The following is a 21101-nucleotide window of genomic DNA, read 5'->3' as shown; positions in this document are numbered from 1 at the left end:
CACTTCTCCAACCAAAGGCACATGCACAATTACACACACAGTCTTGGGGGTCCCCAGGTTAAACCACCGGACTCCAGGCAGAGAGTGGGGATTCCAGGTTTCCACGTGCAGAGAGGACTCTGGGAGCAGAGAAGAGGGGGCGCCGGGAATGCCTTGTGCTGGGCCGGAGGTATGGGCCCGGATCTGGGCTAGGGTGCCAGATTTAAAATATAAACATAAAACATAAAATACACGACGCCCAGAGAAATTTAAATTCCAGATGAAGAGTAGATACTTTTTTTTAGCATAAGTTTGTCCCACGCAATAACTGGGCGTCCTACATTTCATCTGGCAACCCTACTCTGGGCAGATGGAGACTGGGGCGGGGTGCGGCGTAGAGCAGGGGTGCGGAGGCAGCGTGGGGAATGGAGCCTGGGGGGCGGGGGGGCCCAGAGGGGCAGGGAGAGAGAGGAGGAATGGAGAGGAACCCGCGGCCCAGGAAAAGGAGGCAGACACCGCCGGCCTCACGCTTTATTCGGGCGGGGGTCGCGGGGTCCGGGGCGGCCTGCCGGGCTCAGGCGGCCTCCAGGCGTCTCGCGGGCCCGCAGGCCGAGCCTCCCTGCTGCAGCGCCCGGAGCCTGCGCTCGCGGCTCCGCTCCGACTCCAGCCAGTGCTGCGCCTCCAGCGGCGCCTGCGGGCCGGCGGGCGCGGAGGTCAAGCTGAGGAGGGCGCCCCCCACCCCTGCAGCTTCCGCGCCCTCCCCTGGGACCCGCGCCGCGCCGCTAGCCAAGCCCCCACGCCGCGCTCCTCGCCCGGCCACTGCGTCCCTCCACGGCCTCCGCACTCGCCGCGCCCCGCCACGGCCTCCCCGCCCGTCCCCCCCGCGGCCCCCCTCTACGCCTCCCTGGCCCGCCCCCCCGCCCCTGCTCCCCCCGGCCCCCGGTTCTCCCCGGCCCTCCCGGGGCTCACCCGCGGCTTGGGGCGCGGGGCCCGAGGCGCCGCTACGCGCAGCGGGCGCGCCTGCCTGCGGCGCTCGGCCGCCTTCTCCTCGATCCTGCGCTGCAGCTCGAGCACGCGCTCGTCCTGGGAGGGCGCCCCCGGGTCCGCCCACAGAGCTTTCTTCTCCTCCCACCTGGGCGGGCGACAAGGCGGCTTAGGAGGGGCCCCCAACCCCAGATTAAGGGAAGGGATTTAGGGCCAGGCGGAGAGGCCCTCCGAGGACCGCGCGGGTGGGGTCCCCCCGGCGCCTCTACCATTTTGCAATTCGTACTTCGCATTTTGGGAAAGTATTCCATGTGTATTAACTGTGTATTTGGGGTAAAAAAGTAAAAGCCTCCCTTTATCTCGCGCTCCCCCGCCACTCTCTTACCTAACTCTAGGGGTTACCTAGAGGTAACGCCTGCTAATACTGTTCTATCTTTGCAGATCTCTTCTACACTAGGTAGACCACTCCTCAAATAAGGTCTCCTTATACACTGTTCCCTGAGCCTTTGGTTTAAGCACACATCACAGCATCAGGGCATTCACAGGTGCTGTTCCTTCGGCCACCATCGCTGCCTGGCTGATTCCAGCCCCTTGCCCACTAAAATGCTCCTGGTGAATTAATGCCATGGGGTCTGCACGCAGGGGACTCCGGAAGCTTTGTTAGTGGGTTTGGACCCTTAGAGGTTCCCCAATGCCAACCAGACTGCATTTGGGTCTGTCAGGCTAAGGCCAGGGGCTGGGAAGTGGTGAGGTCTCCCAGGTGCATGCCACCTTGGGGACCTGCCGGGTGGCCAGTCAGCCCTCCCTGGGCAGCCCCCAGCAGTTGTCTTGGGCCTCCTCTGAATGGTAATCAGAGCAGCAGTCACTCAGAACCAATAGTGATGGCTTCTGTGAGTGTCCTTCCTTCAGTCCAGCCCACTATCTCACCCTGCCCCAGTTATACTCAGGCACTGTCTCTGGAGCCCTGACACAGGCTATGCTATGAGAGGGCTGGGTGCCACCTCCCCTGGGGCAGCCTTGCCTCCTCGTGGGATGAGGCCAGGGCCCAAAGGCCAGCCTGACCCCAGGAGTGACACCAACCTATGCCTGACCAAGCTGCCACAAGACAGCCACATGGAGCTAGAAAAGTCACCACAAAACAAAACGAAAGGGGTGTTTGTGTGCATGCTCTCCATTAAAAGAGAGGAGAGATGCCTAACAATCAAATGCTGTGTGTGAACCTCAACCAGAGGTCCTGGTCCTGGTTTAAAAAGAGAGAAGAAAAAGATACAGCAAACAATCTTTAAAAAGTTATAGCAGTCTGGGGAACCCTGGAGACATGTGAATACAGACAGGATATTTAGATGACATTGGGAATCTTATTTTATTTTTTTTTGGTGAGGAAGATTGGCCCTGAGCTAACAACTGTTGCCAATCTCCCTCATTTTGCTTGAGGAAGATTGTAGCTAAGCTAACATCTGTGTCAATTGTCCTCTATTTTGTATGTGGGATGCCACCACAGCATGGCTTGATGAGTGGTATGTAGGTCTGTGCCTGGGATCTGAACCCATGAACCTTGGGTCACTGAAGCGGAGCGCACGAACTTAACCACTACGCCACTGGGCTGGCCCCCACATTGGGAATTTTAAAGATTTTATTTATTTTATTTTTCCCAAAGCCCCAGTGGATAGTTGTGTGTCGTAGCTGCACATCCTTCTAGTTGTTGTATGTGGGACTCGGCCTCAGGATGAACGGAGAAGTGGTGCCTCGATGCGCACCCGGGATCCGAACCCGGGCCACCAGCATCGCAGCGCGCGCACTTAACCACCAAGCCACAGGGCCGGCCCTCACATTGGGAATTTTAAATTTTCTAGTTGTGTCATTATGCTGTGGTTATGTAGGAAAATGTTTTTTTTTAAGAAGATGCACCCCAAAGTGTTTAGGAGTAAAGTGTCTGATGCGAGTACTTCCAAATGGTTCTGCAAAGACAGATGAATAGCTAACCAGCTAGATGAAGCACATGGCAAAAGGTCATACCCATGACCTAGATGCAAAATGATTGAATCTAGGTCATGGGTGAGCCATCACTGCATGATTTTTTCACCATTTCTGTATGCCTGAAAATTGTCTAATAAAATAGCATGGGTGGGGGAAGTTATTGTAAGGGAGCTGCCAGGGCAGGAGGGTGGTGAGTGTTGCGAGGAGAACCCACTCGGGGGTGCAAAGGCAGGCTCGCTGCTCTCTGCCTGCCTGAGGCGCCTGCCCCCGGGCCAGGTACCAACCTCAAGGCTGCAGATCTGCCCATGGCTGCGCGGCACAGCGAGATCTGCTCCACCGCGTTCTGCAGCTCTTGGCTCTTGGCACGCTTGCCCTGGATGATCTGGTCCCGCTTCTCTTCCTCCTCGCGTCGCTGCATCTCCTTGAGCAGGGCCAGCCGCCCACGCATCTCCACGATGGACATCTCCCCTTCCAGGCCATACCCGGGGATCTGCAGGGTGGGCGGTGGAGGCCCCCAGCTGGGAGCCAGGCCCATGCCCAGCCTGCCCGGCCATCTCCTGTGCCCTGGCCTTTCCTCCGCACCAGCACTGGTGTCCCTCCCGTGTTCCACAGGCCTGGCGCCGGGCCCAGGAGATCTCCCTCCTTCTGCTCAGTAGTGCCTGTATAATGTGTCCGCCATCCAGCTTCTCCAGCCTGGGCCCCCTCTGCAGCCCTACACCCATGTGGTGACTGGACATCTCAGCCGGGCGCCCTCAGGCGCCTCCACTGTGGCAGGGCCCAAATGGAGCTCACTACTTTCTCCCCAGGCAGGACTCCGGGGCCTGGGCAGAGAGCCCTTCAGACTCTGCACACCCACTGAGACCAGGCCAGGCCCCTGTCCTGCTCCCATGGCCCTCCCAGGCCTGCCCGTGCCTCACCAGGTGCCAGCCTGGCCTCTCACTGTGCTTCTCACACAGGCTTCCAGGCCCCGGTGCCCTCCTCTCAGCCTCCTGCTCGTCCAGCCTCTGGCCTTCCTGCACCTGCACTCTCCCTACACTGCCCTTCCCACCTGGGCCTGGGGAGTCCCTGGACCTTGCTCAACATGTAGCTCCATGAAGCCTACCTTGCCCAGCCTCAGGGGCCCTGGCCCCCAACAGCATTGTGAACTCTTGGGCCAGACCCAGGCCTCCAGCATGGTGGGTGCAGGGTCCACAGCGGGGCATGGGTGGTCAGGTGGATCTCAGCTTGGGGCGAGATGGCTTTTGGCCTTGGTAGGAATTCTGGACACGCCCTCTCATGGCAATGACAGGCACAGCAGGACACATAGAGGCTCGTCAAGATCGTTGGATAGGGCATGGGCTCCAGGGAGCTGTGTCCTCACCTGGGTCAGGTCCACGAGCTTGCCCTTGCGTGTGGGCTGCGTTTCCAGGGCTCGCAGCTGGGAGATGAGCTCACAGCGCCGCCTCTGCTCCTCCTTGGCTGCCTCTGTGCTGCGCTGCAGCAGTTCCCGGCTCTCCTCTATCACCTCCTGAACTTGGGGGCCAAGCAGGGTGTTGAAGGGGTTGGAGAGAGCCCGGCAGGCGCTGGGCAGGGGATACCTTTCCCTGGAACGGCCTGCACAACCCTGGCCTTCCCCTGAGGGCACCTCAGCCCTTCACTGACCACAGTGGCTCACCCAGGGCAGGAGGCCAGCCCGGACCTGAACTGGGGGGAGCAGGGCTAGGCACTGCCTCATAGCACTGGGACCCCGCACCATACCTATCTGCCGTCGGCCTTTCAGGAGCTTTGTCTGTGCCACTTGAACATTCTTCCGTGCCTCCATCACCTGCTCCACCAGCTCCTTCATGGACCTTTCCTCCTGGAGTCGCCTCTTGGCACACTGTTGCATCAGCTCAGCTGTCTGCTTGAACAACCGACCTGCCATGTCAGAGCCGGAGGGGCCCTCTGGAGCAAGCATGTGCCCCCTGGTTCTGCCCTAGCCCTGGGAGCAGCATGAGGTCTGGGGGGCAGAACCATCCGCTGACTCCAAGTCACCCTGGAACCTGGATCTAAGCTCATCAGCTCCTAGTGGTTCCCTGGAGGTCAGGCCTGTTGGGGAATTTCCACCTTATGTCCTCCCTTCCTCCACTGTGGTCCTGGGGGGTGTGAGCCCAGAATCACACAGCCACCTCCCCAGAGCTGACGATGAAGCTGAGGGGGACAGCCAAGAGAGTCCTGGGGAAACCAAGTCAGAGCCACTGGGCTTGCCCTGAAGCCCATCCACCCCTGGACTCCAGATAAGAGACGAGGGCACTCATTGCTTTGAAGCCACAGGGAGCTGGGTATTCAGATACTGCCCAGGCCTGTGCATAGGACATGCCAGCCCCCAGGAAGCCCCAGGCTCCCCAGAGCACATCCTGATGGTCATCCCATGCCTCTTCTTTCTTGTGGTGCTTCAGAAGTGCACAGCCCCAAACAAGAGGGCGTGGTTTTGCCACTATGAACTGCACATAAGTGGAACTGTCTTGCCGTCCCTGTTGTGTCTCACCTCTTCTGCTCAGTGTCCCGTTTATTAGTTTCATCCACAATATCACCTGGATTATAGTTGGCTTATTCTCATGGCTGTATGTTTTGGGGAATATATCACAACTTTTTGATCCATTCTACCATTGATGGACATTCAGTTTGTTTCCCACTTGGCGCTATTGTGAACAATTCAGAATGATATTTTCAGTCCTCAAGATACTACAAAGGACAGCATGGGATTTATATCTCCTGTCACCAGCCCAGCACTGCCAGGGAGCTATTGGACTCCCAGCCCCCAGAAGTCTATGCAACTGGGAGCTCATCCTCAACTGTACGGTAAGTGGAGAACCAGCCTATGGGCAGCTTGGTCTCCAGGGTTAGAGATGGGGCACAAAGTAATCCTTTTGTAAAACAATTTGCTGGTGTGTATCAAAAACGGCTCTTGACCATCCCTTTCAATGCCGTGCAATTTCGTTCCAGGTTCTAAGAAAAGGAACCAGGGCTCTTGGAGAAATGGCTATTTTAGGGTTGGGGCAGGGAGGATACAAGATGAGCCTGGAGCATTCTATAGTACTGTAAAGTAAGGAGGTGCTCACAACACAAAAAGATAGTGGGCATGTCACAGGGACCCAGGAGCCAACCTGAAAGGGCTCCCACTAGCCAAAGCTAGCAATAAAATAAATAATGTCGTATTGGGTTACAACACAGTATAAAATAAATATGCTTGAGTCCACCCTGATATAAATAAGTGATTGACTCAATGAATAAGTAGGGGAGAAGAGACAAGTCTCCCGCGCAGAAGACCTCTAAATAACTGCCCACCTCCTGAGTGTGGGCTCCGTTTAGAGACCCCCTTCCAGAGAGTACACTGGGGAGAGGGGGAATAACTGCAGTGGAGAGACCTAGCCAGGTGATGAAGGTCAACACCCACGTGGTAAGTTTGTCGATAGCAGCACCCTTGACAGGACGTGATGAAAAGGGCACTTTACCTCTGTGGTCTCCCTCCCACACCCCAGTCTAATCCTGAGAAGAACATCAGACACATCCCAGCGGAGGACGTTCTAGGATATCTGACCCGCACTCCTGGAACTGTCAAGGTCATCAAGAACAAGGAAAGTCTGAGAAAATGTCACAGCCAAGAGGAGTCTGAGACGTGACAACTAAATGTAATATGGTGCCCTGGATGGCATCCTGGACAGAAAAAGGACATTAGTGGAGAAAAATGATGAAATCTGCATAGGGTGTGGAGTTTGGTTGAGTCATGTACCAGTGTTGGTTTCTCAGTTGAGAGAAATATACCATGGTGGTATACAGTGGGTTGGTGCTCCCCAAAATTCATGTCTACCTGGAACCTCAGAATGTGATCTTATTTCCAACTAGTTAAGGATCCAATAAGTAATTAGTTAAAGATCTCAAGATGAAATCATCCTGGATTTAGAGTGGGCCCTAAATCTAATGACAAGTGTCCAGATAAGAGGAGGCAACGACACAGAGAGACACAAAGAAGATGGCCATGGGAAGATGGAGGTAGAGACTGGGATGAGGCTGTCACAAGCCCAGGAACTCATGGGGTCACCAGAAGCTGGAAGAGGCGAGTCAGGATCCTCCCTTAGAGGCTTAGCAGAGAGCATGGCCCAGCCCACACCTTCATCTCAGCCTTCAGGCCTCCAGAACTGTGTTTTAAACCCTCCAGTTTGCGGTGCTTTCTAGGGTGGTATAGTAATCACAGACGCTACCAGCAGAGGAAGCTGGGTAGGAAGGATATGAGAACTCTCTTTGCAACTTTTCTGTGACTCTTAAAACTGTTTCAAAATAAGAAGTTTATTTAAAAAAATACTTTTGAAAACTTTGTAATAATAAGTTGAAGAAATGCTTGTGCAGAAATATGAGGTGAAAAAAAGTGGGCTACCAAAACACATGAGGAGTCTTATTTCAAGTAAGGAAACTACGGGTGGAGAAAGAAAGATGCCTGGACTAGGAGGCGTGCTGAGCCGAGTCCTGGGTCCCCCAGCTTGGCCGCCCTGTCTGTTGGGGTAGCATGGAGACAGCTGGGAGCCTCGCTCAGCCTGGGAGCAAGGAAAAGAGGCAGCATCTCCTGGCTCTCCAAAAATGCATGCAGAACTGGGGAGGCAGCACGGGCCCGTGGAGAAGGCCCCAGCTTGGGAGGAAGACCCACAGGATTTTAAGTTCTGTCTCTACCCAGACCAGCTACGTGACCTTGGGCAAATCATTCACCATTCTGGCTGTAGTGTCTTTGCAGATAAGTGAGCCCCACCTCCTCAGCCACCCTGAGCACAGCATCCACTCACTCATGACAAAGGCATCCCCATCAGTCGTAGCATCAGCATCAGCACAGCGTCAGGGTTCGACAGAGAAAAGGAACGAGCTCATGAAGATGGAAAAGAGGCACAAAATCCGCAGCTATGGGCAGGAGAGGCAAGCCCACAGAAGGTCGGGGCCACCAGGGCGGTGAGTGGTGGGGCAGCCAGCTGGCCGGAGTCCTGGGGCTGACTCGTAGCTCTGTCTACTCTAACGTAAACCTCAGACAGTGGTCCTGCCGGATTCCACTCAGGGGCCAGGAGTGGCCTATTGCATCCTCTGGCTCTACGATAGAGGTCCCACTGCGTTTTCGAGACCTCTCCACCCTTCCCACAGCAAGCACCACGCGAATGGGGGCTGCTGGCTGACCTCGCACCAGCAAGGGCTTCCAGTTACCAGCACGGGGACACCTTCAAAATTCAGCTGAACGTGGAACACACCCAAAAGCGTCAATGTGACAAAGCCAAATGGAAACACTGCAGGGGCCTCCAAACTAAACGATCTGACTGAATACTTTGGTAAAATGTCCCCTAAAAAGTCCCCACCCATGACAACCAGAATGTGAACTGTTGTTATTCACCCAGTGGATTTCTTGTTAATATTGGTACTGCTATTCTGGATTAATTTAACTGTGAATGATGGATTACAAAAACAACAAGTAATTATGTGAACTTTATCCATTTTGTTCAATATATCTACTTATTTGTATGGTTTGTCAAATTATTCTAAAAGGGGGATGAAATTATTTAAGAAGATATATTCAAATTGTTTATTATAAGGCAATGTTAGAGCTACACTCATAATTTAAACAAATATATCCTTTTCCAAGCCTGTTGCTACAGTGCCTTAATACCGGTCTCCATGGAAAAACCCAGAAAAGCTCCTCCTCCTCCTGGTCCCCAGCTATGGAATCAATCCTGGCCTCTGTGATGAGGGTCAGAGGCTCCTGGAGAATAGCTGAACCTATGTCTCAAGCAGAGAAAATTCAGGTGGACCCCGAACATCCTGCCTCTCAAAAGAAAAGATGTGTCCAAAGGCTCTAGACAGGTGCAAAAAGGACAGAGAAGGAGGGAAAGGGCTCCCGCAGGCCAGGCTGTAGCAACGGAACCTCGGTGGAGATAAAAGTTACAATTGATTAAGACACTAAGGCTGTGAAAGTCATCAGTCCAACATGAACTGCACAAGAAAAATTAAAATCTCTTTTCTCTTCAAATATTTAGTGCCATCTAATCTAGCTAATTTATTTATAAATATACTAGTCATCTAAACGCATGTAGCTGGGCATTCCAGGATGGGGAGAAAAACCTCTGGGCTTACACAGGATCACTCAATCAGGGTCAGCTGGACTTTGAGGGACACAATTTGGGGCTTGGGGCGCTGCCCTCAAGCAGCCTAATTATGAGGACAGTCGATCAGCAAGGCTGAGGGATCCAACAGCAGGGTACCCAGATGTGGCTGGGCCACCAAGCCCTCACAGGGTGGCCCACGACTCCTTTGGTCCTTACCTAGAGGTAAGACCCTCACAAGACCCTCGAGGTGGGGAGGGACATGCTAGACCACTGCAAGGCATTGCAGAGGGTGTGTGAGCCCCCACCACCCAGTCAGGACGATGCAGAAGCCTGTGTGGGCTGTGGAGACCTGCCGCCCTACGAAACACCCCTACTCCTGACTTAGCGTCGGGACGGCAAACCTCATTCACGGGTGCAGGCTGATTAGGCGATGGGGTGGTAAAGCCAGCAGCCCTGCCTGTTTTCGAGGGTCACCTGGCTCATCTCCATGGCCTCTCCAACCTGTCCCCCCGGATGGTGTCTCAGGCAGGCCTGAGTCCTTTTCTGTTCTTGCAGTCACAAGAACAGCCTCATTTCAGAAATACTGAAAGACTCCATGGAGCAGAAGATAGGAACTCCTCACTCTTTCTGATCCACAGCTCCTTGGCTCCCTGGCAGGCCCAGCTCAGGGAAAGCCTACGTGGGAGGGGGCCGGGTGGGCCCTGTTTCCTTCTCAGCTCCTTCTCCTCCCTAGGTGAACTGTTCTTTCTGTACCTGTCTTGGGGTAACCTGACTGCAGTCCCTCTGTCCAGCAAGACCTCTCGTCAGGCTGCACTTCAACTCTCCAAGCCTTGGCCCCAGCACCTACCCCTCTGCGGGAGTCTTTGCCCCTCCAGATGGCCCGTTGTTTTTTGTTTTTTGTTTTTTGTGAGGAAGATCGACCCTGAGCTAACATCTGCCAATCCTCCTCTTTTTGCTGAGGAAGACTGGCCCTGGGCTAACATCCGTGCCCATCATCCTCCACTTTATATGGGACGCCGCCACAGCATGGCTTGACAAGCGGTGCGTTGGTGTGCACCCAGGATCCGAACCAGCGAACCCCGGGCCGCTGCAGTGGAGCGTGCGCACTTAACCGCTTGTGCCACTGGGCCGGCCCCCGGATGGCCCTTTGAAGGTGACTTCAAGTGGCTTCTTCCAGGCTCCTATCTGGTCTCTGGTCAAGGAAAGGGGGTGGCCGCTCTAGTACAGCCCACCTTTGCTCTGCACCAAGCGGGCACTCCACTCATTGCCTCTTGCCTCTGGACTTTTCCATGTGAGTCAAATACGAGTCCCTATGGCTTTTAAACACCAGGGGAGACCACATGGGACTCATTCCAGGGAGGTAAGGATGGGTCAATGTGAAGAAATCATTAATACAATTCACCATATTAATAGAGTTAAGGAGAAAAATAATACGATTATCTTCACAGATGCTGAAAAAGGCTTTCTCAAAATCAACACCAGAACTTCCACTTCTGGAGGATGGAGTAGACATACTTTTCCCTATTGTACAACTTAAATCCCTGAATGTTGTGTATAAAACAAACATATGAAGACTATGAAAGGTGGAGGGAAGATGGCAGACTGGCTAGGGACCATGGGACCTGAAGAATGAGATGGTGGTGAGGTATCTGGCTCTTCTTTCTACCTCACATGTCCCAGACTGGGTGCTGGAGAAGCAGGCAACCCAGAAATGCCAAGAGGCACAGACAGAAAAAGCCCCCACAAAAGCCTGCTGTTTCTAGCCAAAGGACCAGGAAAAAGACCACCTAAAGAGATACAACAATTTTAGAACATGACCGCTCTGCTCCACCCAGACATCACAGAAAAAACTGTGGACCCACCCCCACTCACATGAGCAAAGGCTGAAGGGGGGCCTAGACTTATGCCCTCACCAGGCTGGAATGAGGTGCATCACTCCCCTCCTGGGTGGTGGCAAAAAACCTGAGTAGGGACCTGCCCCCCAGGTGTCAAGAGACCACCACCTGGTTTCCACTCCCCTCTGGCAGTGACAGGGCATCCCTCCCCCTCCCCACTAGGGTGGTATCAGAGGAGGCCTAGTAGAAAGTGAGGACGTTTGCCATCACTCAGTGGTACAGAGGCTACTCCTGCCATGCTTGCCACGTGACAGTGGAGGCCACGGGGGAGCAGTTATAAGGTACTCCTACCTCTCCCAGGCAGGGAGATGTCAGTGCAGGCCCAGCCAGAGCTCTTACCCAGCAATAACGAGGAGCACCCCTCTCAGGGGTCAACAGAGGCCAACTGAGGAAGCTGGATCACTAAGCCCACCTGGCGTCCCTCTGACACTGTTCTGGCAGGGGAAGAGCCAGCTAAGACAGAAGGTTTAAATAAGATCCAGAATCTCATAACATAATACCCAAAACGTTTGGGTTTCAATCGAGAACCACTCATCATACCAAAAGCCAGGATGATCTCAAACAGAGTGAAGACCAACAATCAATAGATGCCAACACTGAGATGACAGAGATGTTAGATTTGACAAAGATTTTTAAAGAAGCCATCATAAAACTGCTTCAACAAACAATTACGAACATGCTTGAGACAAATGAAAAAATAGTTTCAGCAAAGAAATAAAGTCCTAGCAAAGTAATAGGAGTCAGAAAGAAAAACCAAACGGAAATTTTAGAACTGAAAAACATAATAAACTAAATAAAAACTTCAATGGATGGTTTCACTAGCAGAATGGAGGGAAAGAGTAAAGAATCAGTGAACTTGAAGATAAAACAATAGAAATTACCAAATCTGAGCAATATAGAGAAAATAGACTGAAAAAAATGAGTAGAGCCTCAGAGACCTGTGGGACTATAACAAAAGATCTAACATTCCTGTCGTTAGTCGAGTCTCAGGAAAGGAGAAACAGGACAGGGTGGAATTGAAAAAGTATTTCAAAAAATAATAGCTAAAACTTCCCAAATTTGGCAAAAGACATAAACCTAGAAGTGCAAGAAGCTGAGTGAACCCCAAAGAAACCCACGCCAAGGCACACCATAATTAAATTTCTGAAAACTAAAGGCAAAGAAAAAATCTCAAAAACAGCCAGAGAAAAATGACACCTTACTTATAAGGGAAAAACTATTTGAATGATAGTGGATTTCCCATTAGAAACCATGCACGTCAGAAGGAAGTTGCACAATATTTTTCAGGTGTAGAAAGAAAAGAATCATCAACCTAGAATCCTATATCCAGCAAAAATACCCTTCAGAAAAGAAGAGGAAATAAAGATAATCTCAAATGAAGGAAAACTAAGTATTTGTTGTCAGCAAACTTACCCTAAAATAATGGCTAAAGAAAGTTCTCTAGAAAGAAAGTGATAAGAGAAGGAATCTTGGAACATCAGGAAGGAAGGAAGAACATGGTAAGTAAAAATATGGGTAAATACAATAGACTTTCCTTCTCCTCAGAGTCTTGTAAATTATGTTTGATGGCTGAAGCAAAAATTATAACACTGTCTGATGTAGCTCTAAATATATGTAGAGGAAATATATAAGACAATTGTATTATAAAACAGTGAAGGAAAGGGGCATAAAGGGAGGTAAGGTTTCTATATCTCACTCAAATTTGGTAAAATGAAAACACTAGTAGACTGTGATAAGTTATATGTATGTAACGTAATATCTAGAGCAACGACTAAAAAAGCTATATAAAGAGGCACTATATCTATATAAACACCGTAGATAAATCAAAACAGAATTCTAAAAAAGAAGTGTCACAGGAAGGCAAGAAAAAGAAAACAGAGAAACAAAAATAAAGCAATCAAAAAAGAAAAAATGGCAGACTTAAGTCCTAACATATCAATAATTACATTAAACGTAACTGGTCTAAATACACCATTAATAGATAGAGACTGATAGAGTTAATTAAAAAACAATTCCCAACTATATGCTGTCTACAAGAAACTCACTTCAAATATAATGATATAGACAGACTGAAAGTATAAGGATGGAAAATATATATCATACAAACAATCAAAGGAAAGCAGGACTGGCTATATAAATATCAGATAAAGTGAACTTTAGAGCAAAGAAAATTACCACAGACAGAGAGGGATATTATATAATAATAATAAAAGGGTCAACTACCAAGAAGACATAGCAATTTTAAATACGTATGCACCAAACAAGAGAGCTGCAAAATATCTGAAGCAAAAACTGATAGAACAGAAAGGAGAAAAAGGCAATTTCACAATTATAGTTGGAGACTTCAACACTCCTCTCTCAACAATTGATAGAGCAACTAGATAGAAAGTTAGCAAGGATACAGAAGAACTCAACAATTGTATCAACCAGCAGGAGCTTATCGACATTTAAAGGACACCAAACAACAGCAGAATACACATTCTTTTCAAGTGCCCACAGAACATATACCAAGATAGACAACATTCTGGGCCAAAAAGCAAACCTCAACAAATTTAAAATAATTGAAATCATACAGAATGTGTTCAATAACCACAACGAAATCAAAGTAGAAATCAATAATGAAAGATAACAAGAAAATCTCCAAATGCTTGGAAACTAAACAACATATTTCTGAATAATCCATGGGTCAAAGAGAAAATCTCAAGTGAAATGAGAAAAATACAATGAACTGAATGAAAATGAAATACAATATATCAAAATTTGTGGGACACAGCTAAAGCAACAAATAAAGGGAAATATATACCACTAAATGCTTATAAAAGTAGAAAAGTCTCATGTCAGTAATCTAAGCTCCCATTTCAAGAACGTAGATTAAGAAGAACAAAAGAAACTCAAAGCAAGCAGAAGGAAGGAAATAATAACGAGCAGAAATCAATGACATTGAAAACAGTAAAACAATAGAGAAAAATCAATGGGGGCCGGCCCCGTGGCTTAGAGGTTAAGTGCACGTGCTCCGCTACTGGCGGCCCAGGTTCGGATCCCGGGCGTGCGCCGACGCACCGCTTCTCCAGCTATGCTGAGGCGGAGTCCCACATACAGCAACTAGAAGGATGTGCAACTGTGACATACAACTATCTACTGGGGCTTTGGGGACAAAAAAAGGAGGAGGATTGGCAATAGATGTTAGCTCGGAGCCGGTCTTCCTCAGCAAAAAGAGGAGGATTAGCATGGATGTTAGCTCAGGGCTGATCTTCCTCACAAAAAAAGAAAAAAAAAAAAAGAATGAAATAGGTTATGTCACTATAGATAGACCCTACAGACATAAAAAAAGAGGTGGTAACAGAATATTACAAACAACTCTACAAACATAAATTTGGCAAATGAGTGAAATGGACCAATTCCTCAAAAAACACAAACTACCACAACTCACTCAATATGAAACAGATCATTTGAATAGCCCTATCATTTTTAAGAAAATGAATTTCTAATTTAAAAACTTCCAAATCAGAAATCTTCCAGACCTAGATGATTTCGTTAGAGAATCCTACTAAATCTTGAAAGAATTAACACCAATTCTACACAATCTCTCCTGGAAAATAAAAGAGGAGAGAATACTTGCAAATTCATTTTATGAAACTAGAATTACCCTGATATCAAAACCAGACAAAGATGGTACAAAAAAGAAAACTACAGACCAACATCCCTTATGAAACTATGTGCAAAAAAAATCTTTAACAAAATCAAAATATTAGCAAATGGAATTCAGCATATGTAAAAAGAATTATATACCATAACCAAATAGGGTTTATTCTAGGGATGCACAGCTGTTCAATATTTGAAAATCTGTCAGTGTCAATCCACCATATTAACAGGCTAAAGAATAAAAATCACATGATCATATCATTTGATGCAGAAAAGTATTTGACAAAATTCAATACCCCTTCGTGGAAAAAAAACTCAGAAAAATAGGAATAGAGGGGAACTTCATCAACTTGATAATGAACACACCTACAAAAAACCTATATCTAACATTATACTTAATAGTGAAAGACTGATTCCCCCTAAGATGTTGAACTAGGCACAAATGTCTGCTCTCAACATTTTGTTCAACATATTACTGGAAGTTCTTGCCAGTGCAATAAGGCAAGAAGAGGAAATAAAAGGAATGCAGATCAGAAAGGAAGAAATAAAACTGTTCTTATTTACAGACGACAGTATTGTTTCACAGAAAATGCCTTGGGATTTTCTGTGATAAAACTCCTTGTTTGTCCTAGAAAACTAATAAGAGAGTTCAGCAAGGTCATAGGATACAAGATTAACACACAAAAATCAATTGCATTTTTCCGTACTAGCATTGCACATATGGACACCAAAAGTAAAAATACAATACCGTTCATAACTACTCAAAAATAAAAAAAGAAATACTTAGGTACAAATCTAACGGAACATACACAGGACTCGTATGCAGAAATCTATACAACACAGATGAAAGAAATAAAAGATTTAAATAAATGGAGAGACATACTGCATTCATGGATGGAAGGCTCAACTGGATGTCCATTTGAAAAAGATAAAAGTGGATCTAGATCTCACACCATGTACAAGAATAAACTGGATTAGAGATCCAGATGTAAAAATGAAACCACATAAATACTACAAGAAAACATGGACGAATTCATCTACAACAGGGTATGGGAAAAACTTTTTTCACTATTCAAAATCCAGATACAATAAAAAAAAAAGATTGAGTTTGATGACATAAGAAATACATTTGCATGGCAAAACACATCGTAAGTAAAGCCAAATGACTAATTGGAAGAAAATATCTGTAACAATACATCATAGATAAAGGGTTACTTTCCCTAATATATAAAGAACTCTATAAAATCAAGGAAATCGGGCCGGCCCGGTGGCTTAGCGGTGAAGCGCGCACGCTCCGCTACTGGCAGCCCAGGTTCGGATCCCGAGAGTGCACCGACGCACCGCTTCTCCGGCCATGCTGAGGCCACGTCCCACATACAGCAACTAGAAGGATGTGCAACTATGACATACAACTATCTACTGGGCTTTGGGGGAAAAAAAAGGAGGAGGATTGGCAATAGATGTTAGCTCAGAGCCGGTCTTCCTCAGCAAAAAGAGGAGGATTAGCACGGATGTTAGCTCAGGGCTGATCTTCCTCACACACAAAAAAACAAATAAATAAAAATAAAAATAAAATAAATAAAATCACGGAAATGAAGGTTAAAATCTCAATAGAAAATGGACACAGTTAACTAGTTTTTGACAAAGGCACCAAGAAAACTCAACAGGAAAAGGCTAGTCTCGTCAATAAATCACATTGGAAAAACTGGATATCCACATCCAAAAGAATGCAAGTGGACACCTATCTTACACCAGACACAAAAACCAACTCAAAATGATCAAAGACTTCAATGTAAGACCTGAAACCATAAAATTTCTAGAAGAAAACATAGGGGAAAAGCTCTTTGACATTGGTCTTGGTGATGATTTTTTTGGATTTGATAGCAAAAGCACAAGCAACAAAAGCAAAAATAAACAAATGGGACTACATCAAACTAGAAAGTTTCTGCACAGCAAAGGAAATAATCAACAAAATGAAAAGACAGCCCACAGAATGGGAGAAAATTTTTGCAAATCATATATCCAATAAGAGATTAATATCCAAAAAATATAAGGAATTCATACAACTCAACAACAAAAAAATAAAAAATAAACAAAATAAAATAACCTGATTGAAAAGTGAGCAAAGGACCTGAATAAACATTTTTCCAAAGAAGACATACAAATGGCCAACGGGTATATGAAAGGATGCTCAACACCATTAATCATCAGGGAAATGCAAATCAAAGTGACAATGAGATATCTCGTCACACCTGTCAGGATGGCTATCATCAAAAAGTCAAAAGATAAGTGCTGGGAAGGACGTGGAGAAAAGGGAACCCTGTGCACTGTTGGTGGGAATGTAAATTGGTGCAGCCACTATGGAAAACAGTATGGAAGTTCCTCAAAAAATAAAAAATAGAACCACCATATGACCCAGCAATCCCACTTCTAAGTATTTATCCAAAGGAAATAAAATCACTATCCTGAAGAGATATCTGCACTCTCATGTTTACTGCAGCATTATTCATAGTAACCAAGATATGGAAACAATCTAAGTTTTTGCTGACAGATGAATGGATAAAGAAAATGTGGCATACATATGTACAATGGAATACTATTCAGCTTTAGAAAAGAAGGGAATCCTGCCATTTGCAGCAACACGGATGAACCTGGAGGATATTATGCTAAGTGAAATAAGCCAGACACAGAAAGACAAATACTGTATGATCTCACTTATATGTGGAATCTAAAAAAGTCGAACTCATAGTAACAAAGAGTAGAAATGGTTGTTATAGCAGCTGGGGGGTAGAGGAAATGGGGAGATGCTAGTCAAAGGGTAGAAACTTTCAGTTAGAAGATGAATAAGTTCTAGGGACCTAATGTACAGCATGGTGAGTATAGTTAATGCTACAGTATGTTATCCTTGAAATTTGCTAAGACAGTACATCTCAAGTGTTCTCAACACACACACGAGAAAGGTAACCATATGAGGTGATGGATATGTTAATTAGCTTGATTGTGGTGATCATTTCACATGTACCTGTATATCAAATCATTATGTTACACACCTTAAATATATATGAATTTTATTTGTCAATCATACCCCAATAAAGCTGGAAAAGAAGAAAATGGACAAAAGACATGAACAGATAGTTCAGAGGACAAGATATAGAAATGGCTCTTAAATGTATGAAAACATGCTCAAATTCACACATAATAAATGAAATGCAAATCAGAACTACACCGAGATACTATTTCTCACCTACAAGATTGGGAAAAATTCCTGAAAATTCCTGAATTCAGCTGGGGAGAGATGGTGCAAGCCCTGGGGAAGATGATGTGGCATGTCTAATAAAACTGCAGATCCACAACAATAACAACGACAAGAACAACAAAACAGGAGCCCTACGTTCAGTTAATCTTTGACTTAGCAATCTCTCCTCTAGAAGTTTACCTTGAAAATCTACCTCCACAAATATGAAAAACTTGCACATTATTCATTGCAGACAAAGCAAGGTGTGACATTTTATGTAAGAAAAAAGGGAAGTAAGAAGTGTGTATAAACAAGCACATATATTTGCTTAGAAAAAAACACAGAAAAGATAATCCAGAAATTAATGAAAATAAGGACCTATGGGGGTAGGTGGAAATGGGCTGTAAGTTAGAGACTTACGAGAAGTGAGATGTCTCTGAGTCTATTTGTCATGTTGTTTTGACTTCACATTTTTAAGAAAGTAAACTGAAAAGGAAAAGCAAACCCTAACATTAAGTACAAATAGACACAAATGAGTCTCAGAAGAAGTAGTTTGAGTGAACTTCGAGCGTGTCCCTGGACTGCTGGCCCTCATTGGCACATATCTAAGGGGAGACAGAGCTGAAGCCGGGCCTCCAGGCCCAGCGGGCTCCTCCCTTGTCCAGGCCCCTGCATGGCCCACTGGAAGCAACAGGCTTTCCTAGGCCATCTGTCCTAGGAGGAGAAAGAGCCAGGACTGATGTGTCTGGAGCTTCTAAAGTGGTAACGTGGACATGCACAGACCCTCCTCCTGTGGGAGAGGATACCATATGCAAACATGTCAGCCTTCCGGAAGTTTCTCCCAGGACCTCAGGTCTTCCTTCATGTGTGGATGTGTGGACCAACTGACCCTGCTGGTGGGGGCAGGGGGCAGCCTGGACCAGAAGTGCTGGCCAGCCGATCTGAAACACTGCCAGAACCCCCACCTGTCGAGGTGGGGACAAAGAAACTGCGGCCACTCTACATGTCATAGGAGGAAATGAGCCAGATCAGCCTGCAAGCCAATGACCACAGGAGTGGCCAGCCCCATGGCCAGCCAGTCGCCCTCCAGACCCCCAGCCACTCCCACATGGCCACATCACCTCCTCCTTCTTCTGGTCGGCCTTCTGCTTGTTCTCCTGCACTAGGTGCTGCCGGGCCAGGACAGCCTCCTCGTGGCTAAGCTTCCCCTGCAGCCTCCGGCACTCGCCTGCAGCCAGCTGCTCCTCCCGGTCCTTTGCCTGCATCTTCTTCTGCCACTCGAGGAACTCAGAGAAGTCCCCAGCCCCGTCCACAAGCTGATCCACTCTGGGGAAACAGGGAAAGAGGTGAGGGTGGCTTCCTCCTGTGATCAGGGCCTGTACTGGCCACCAGGAGGCCAAGGTTCACAGGTGTGGGCTGCTCTTCACTCAACACCAGCCATATCACCCACCCATCAACTGTCCACGTCCTGTGCAGCCACCCTTCAGCCACGTCTTCCTGCCCCTCCCTTCATCCACTTGTTTATCTACTCACCCAGCTGCCATCCCACCTGCCCACCTGTCTGTCCACCCACCATTCCTCTGTCCATCTGTCTGTCTCTCATGCATCTTGTCAGCCACTCAAGCTCCCACCCACAGCCCAAGTCACGGTGCCAGCACAGGGGTCTACAGCCCTGGCGGACTAGGGGAGGGGGCATTGGGAAGGGATTGGGGGAGGAGGTGACCTCTGAGGGAGGGGGCCAGGTTTCTGCGAAGCCTCCTCCTGCTCAGCATCTCCCTCACTGAGCAGAGACTATCCTTCTAAGATGCAGCTGCGACTCTGACACTGGCCCACCCCCTGCCCCAGGCCTCCAGGCCCCATCTTGTGCCCTGCCCATCAAGCTCCTCCCCTCCAGGAAGAGCCAGCACCTGCCCCCTCTCCTCTGAAGGGGAGGTGGGGGAGCTGCTGCCCTCACCTCTGCAGCTCTTTCTCCACCTGCCGCTGGAATAAGGCCCCTTCTCGCAGGATGGCGGCAGTGTTCAGCTTGACCGGGACATCATCATTAGGCTGCGGGAGAAAGGAGGGGCCGGCTGGGTGGGGCGTGAGGGGAGCCTCGGGAGCAGCAAGTGTCCCCCTGCCCAGGTCCTTCCCTCTGCCTCAAGGGTGGGGCCGTCCTCGGGCCTCCAGCTCCAGCCATCGAAGCCCTGGGGTCAGAACAGGCCAGGAGGTGGGTTCTGGAGAGGCACTCCAGGGAGAGACACCTGGAACGGGCACCCTGCATCCGCCCTGACTGGTCAGGAGCACCCCTCACCCTGTAGAAGGTCAGCTTTGGAGTCTTGAGGATTCGGGGCCGGAATTGGAGCTGCAGCTTCTTCTTGGAGTCCTGCAGGAGTTGGGACCTGGCACCTGTGCCTGCGAGGTGCCCGCAAACATACCCTGGCTGAACAGTGGGTGCAGCGCCCCTGGGAGGCTCGGCCCACGCCCCTCTGTCCTAACTCTAGCTGCCCATCCACGTGTTCCCCTCCAGCCCGCCCCTGCACACAGGCCCCCCAGGGTAGCACCTCTGTCTTCCAATGCCCTCCCAAGCCCTGTGGGGGCGTTGGGCCACCCAGGCAGGGGCAGGGAAGGTGCAGGGCCTGCTGGGCCTGAGAACAGCAGTTACTAGTCAAGGCAGTTTGGCCATGGGGCTTGGGGTCCATTTCCCAAGCTGCCCCCTGGGCTAGCCCCCATGACCTCTCCGAGGCTGCTCCCCAAGTCTGTCTGCTCCCTGCCAAGCCTGCTGCTGCTCTGACACCCCCAGGGTGGGCACCACAGCCACAGTGGGGGGAGCAGCTGGTAAAGACCACCCCCACAGGAACTCAGCCATCAGCTCCCCTGGGGCATGCTACTCTGAGGGGTGCCCACTCCCCTGGCCTGCCCCAGCTGTTTGGGGCCCATCTCTGCCCTAACCGACTGCAGCCCAGGTGGGCCATGGTGGGGAGTGTGGTGGCCAGGCCCAGCTCCTCCTGAGCCAGTGTCCACAGAGAACGAGCCTTCCTTGTCCTGCTCCCTTCACCTTTTCTTTGTTGACAAACATACCTTGGGTTTTTTCTTATAGAAATATTAAATGCTCAGTACGGAAAATCTGGAAACACCCAGACAGAGCAAGATGTTTCCTCCTAGTGGTTCTGGAGGTGTGTCTACACCTGCCCACTCGGCCTGTACTCAGCCTGGCTCCAGGAGCACGTCCTGGCGGCACTGGGAAGCTGCCCCTCCATGGCCGGCCGGGAAAGGCTCCACGCTAACACCGCGTTGGGACGTGAGAAAACGCCACCATGA

The 21101-nt window shown here is 48.9% G+C and overlaps 1 protein-coding gene across 1 annotated transcript in view; it reads right to left on the bottom strand.

The window, feature by feature from the left end:
* Nucleotides 1–357: 357 nt before the first annotated feature.
* Nucleotides 358–21101, bottom strand: part of CFAP99 (cilia and flagella associated protein 99) — a 41535-nt gene continuing 20791 nt past the window's right edge. Inside the window, exons 8-15 of the mRNA XM_087434811.1 lie at nt 20095–20166; nt 19759–19850; nt 18926–19130; nt 4678–4819; nt 4301–4452; nt 3225–3430; nt 949–1111; nt 358–670 (exon numbers count right to left, since the gene is read on the bottom strand). Coding sequence (XP_087290937.1) covers nt 554–670; nt 949–1111; nt 3225–3430; nt 4301–4452; nt 4678–4819; nt 18926–19130; nt 19759–19850; nt 20095–20166 — 1149 coding nt within the window. The 3' untranslated portion in view covers nt 358–553. The remainder of the gene's footprint in view (nt 671–948; nt 1112–3224; nt 3431–4300; nt 4453–4677; nt 4820–18925; nt 19131–19758; nt 19851–20094; nt 20167–21101) is intronic.

This window comes from Ceratotherium simum, chromosome 8, assembly GCF_057802395.1.
Source record: "Ceratotherium simum simum isolate JZ-2026a chromosome 8, ASM5780239v1, whole genome shotgun sequence".
Lineage (NCBI taxonomy): Eukaryota > Metazoa > Chordata > Mammalia > Perissodactyla > Rhinocerotidae > Ceratotherium > Ceratotherium simum.
Note: the sequence above shows the minus strand (reverse complement) of the source record. Positions and strands in the feature narration are given on the sequence as shown.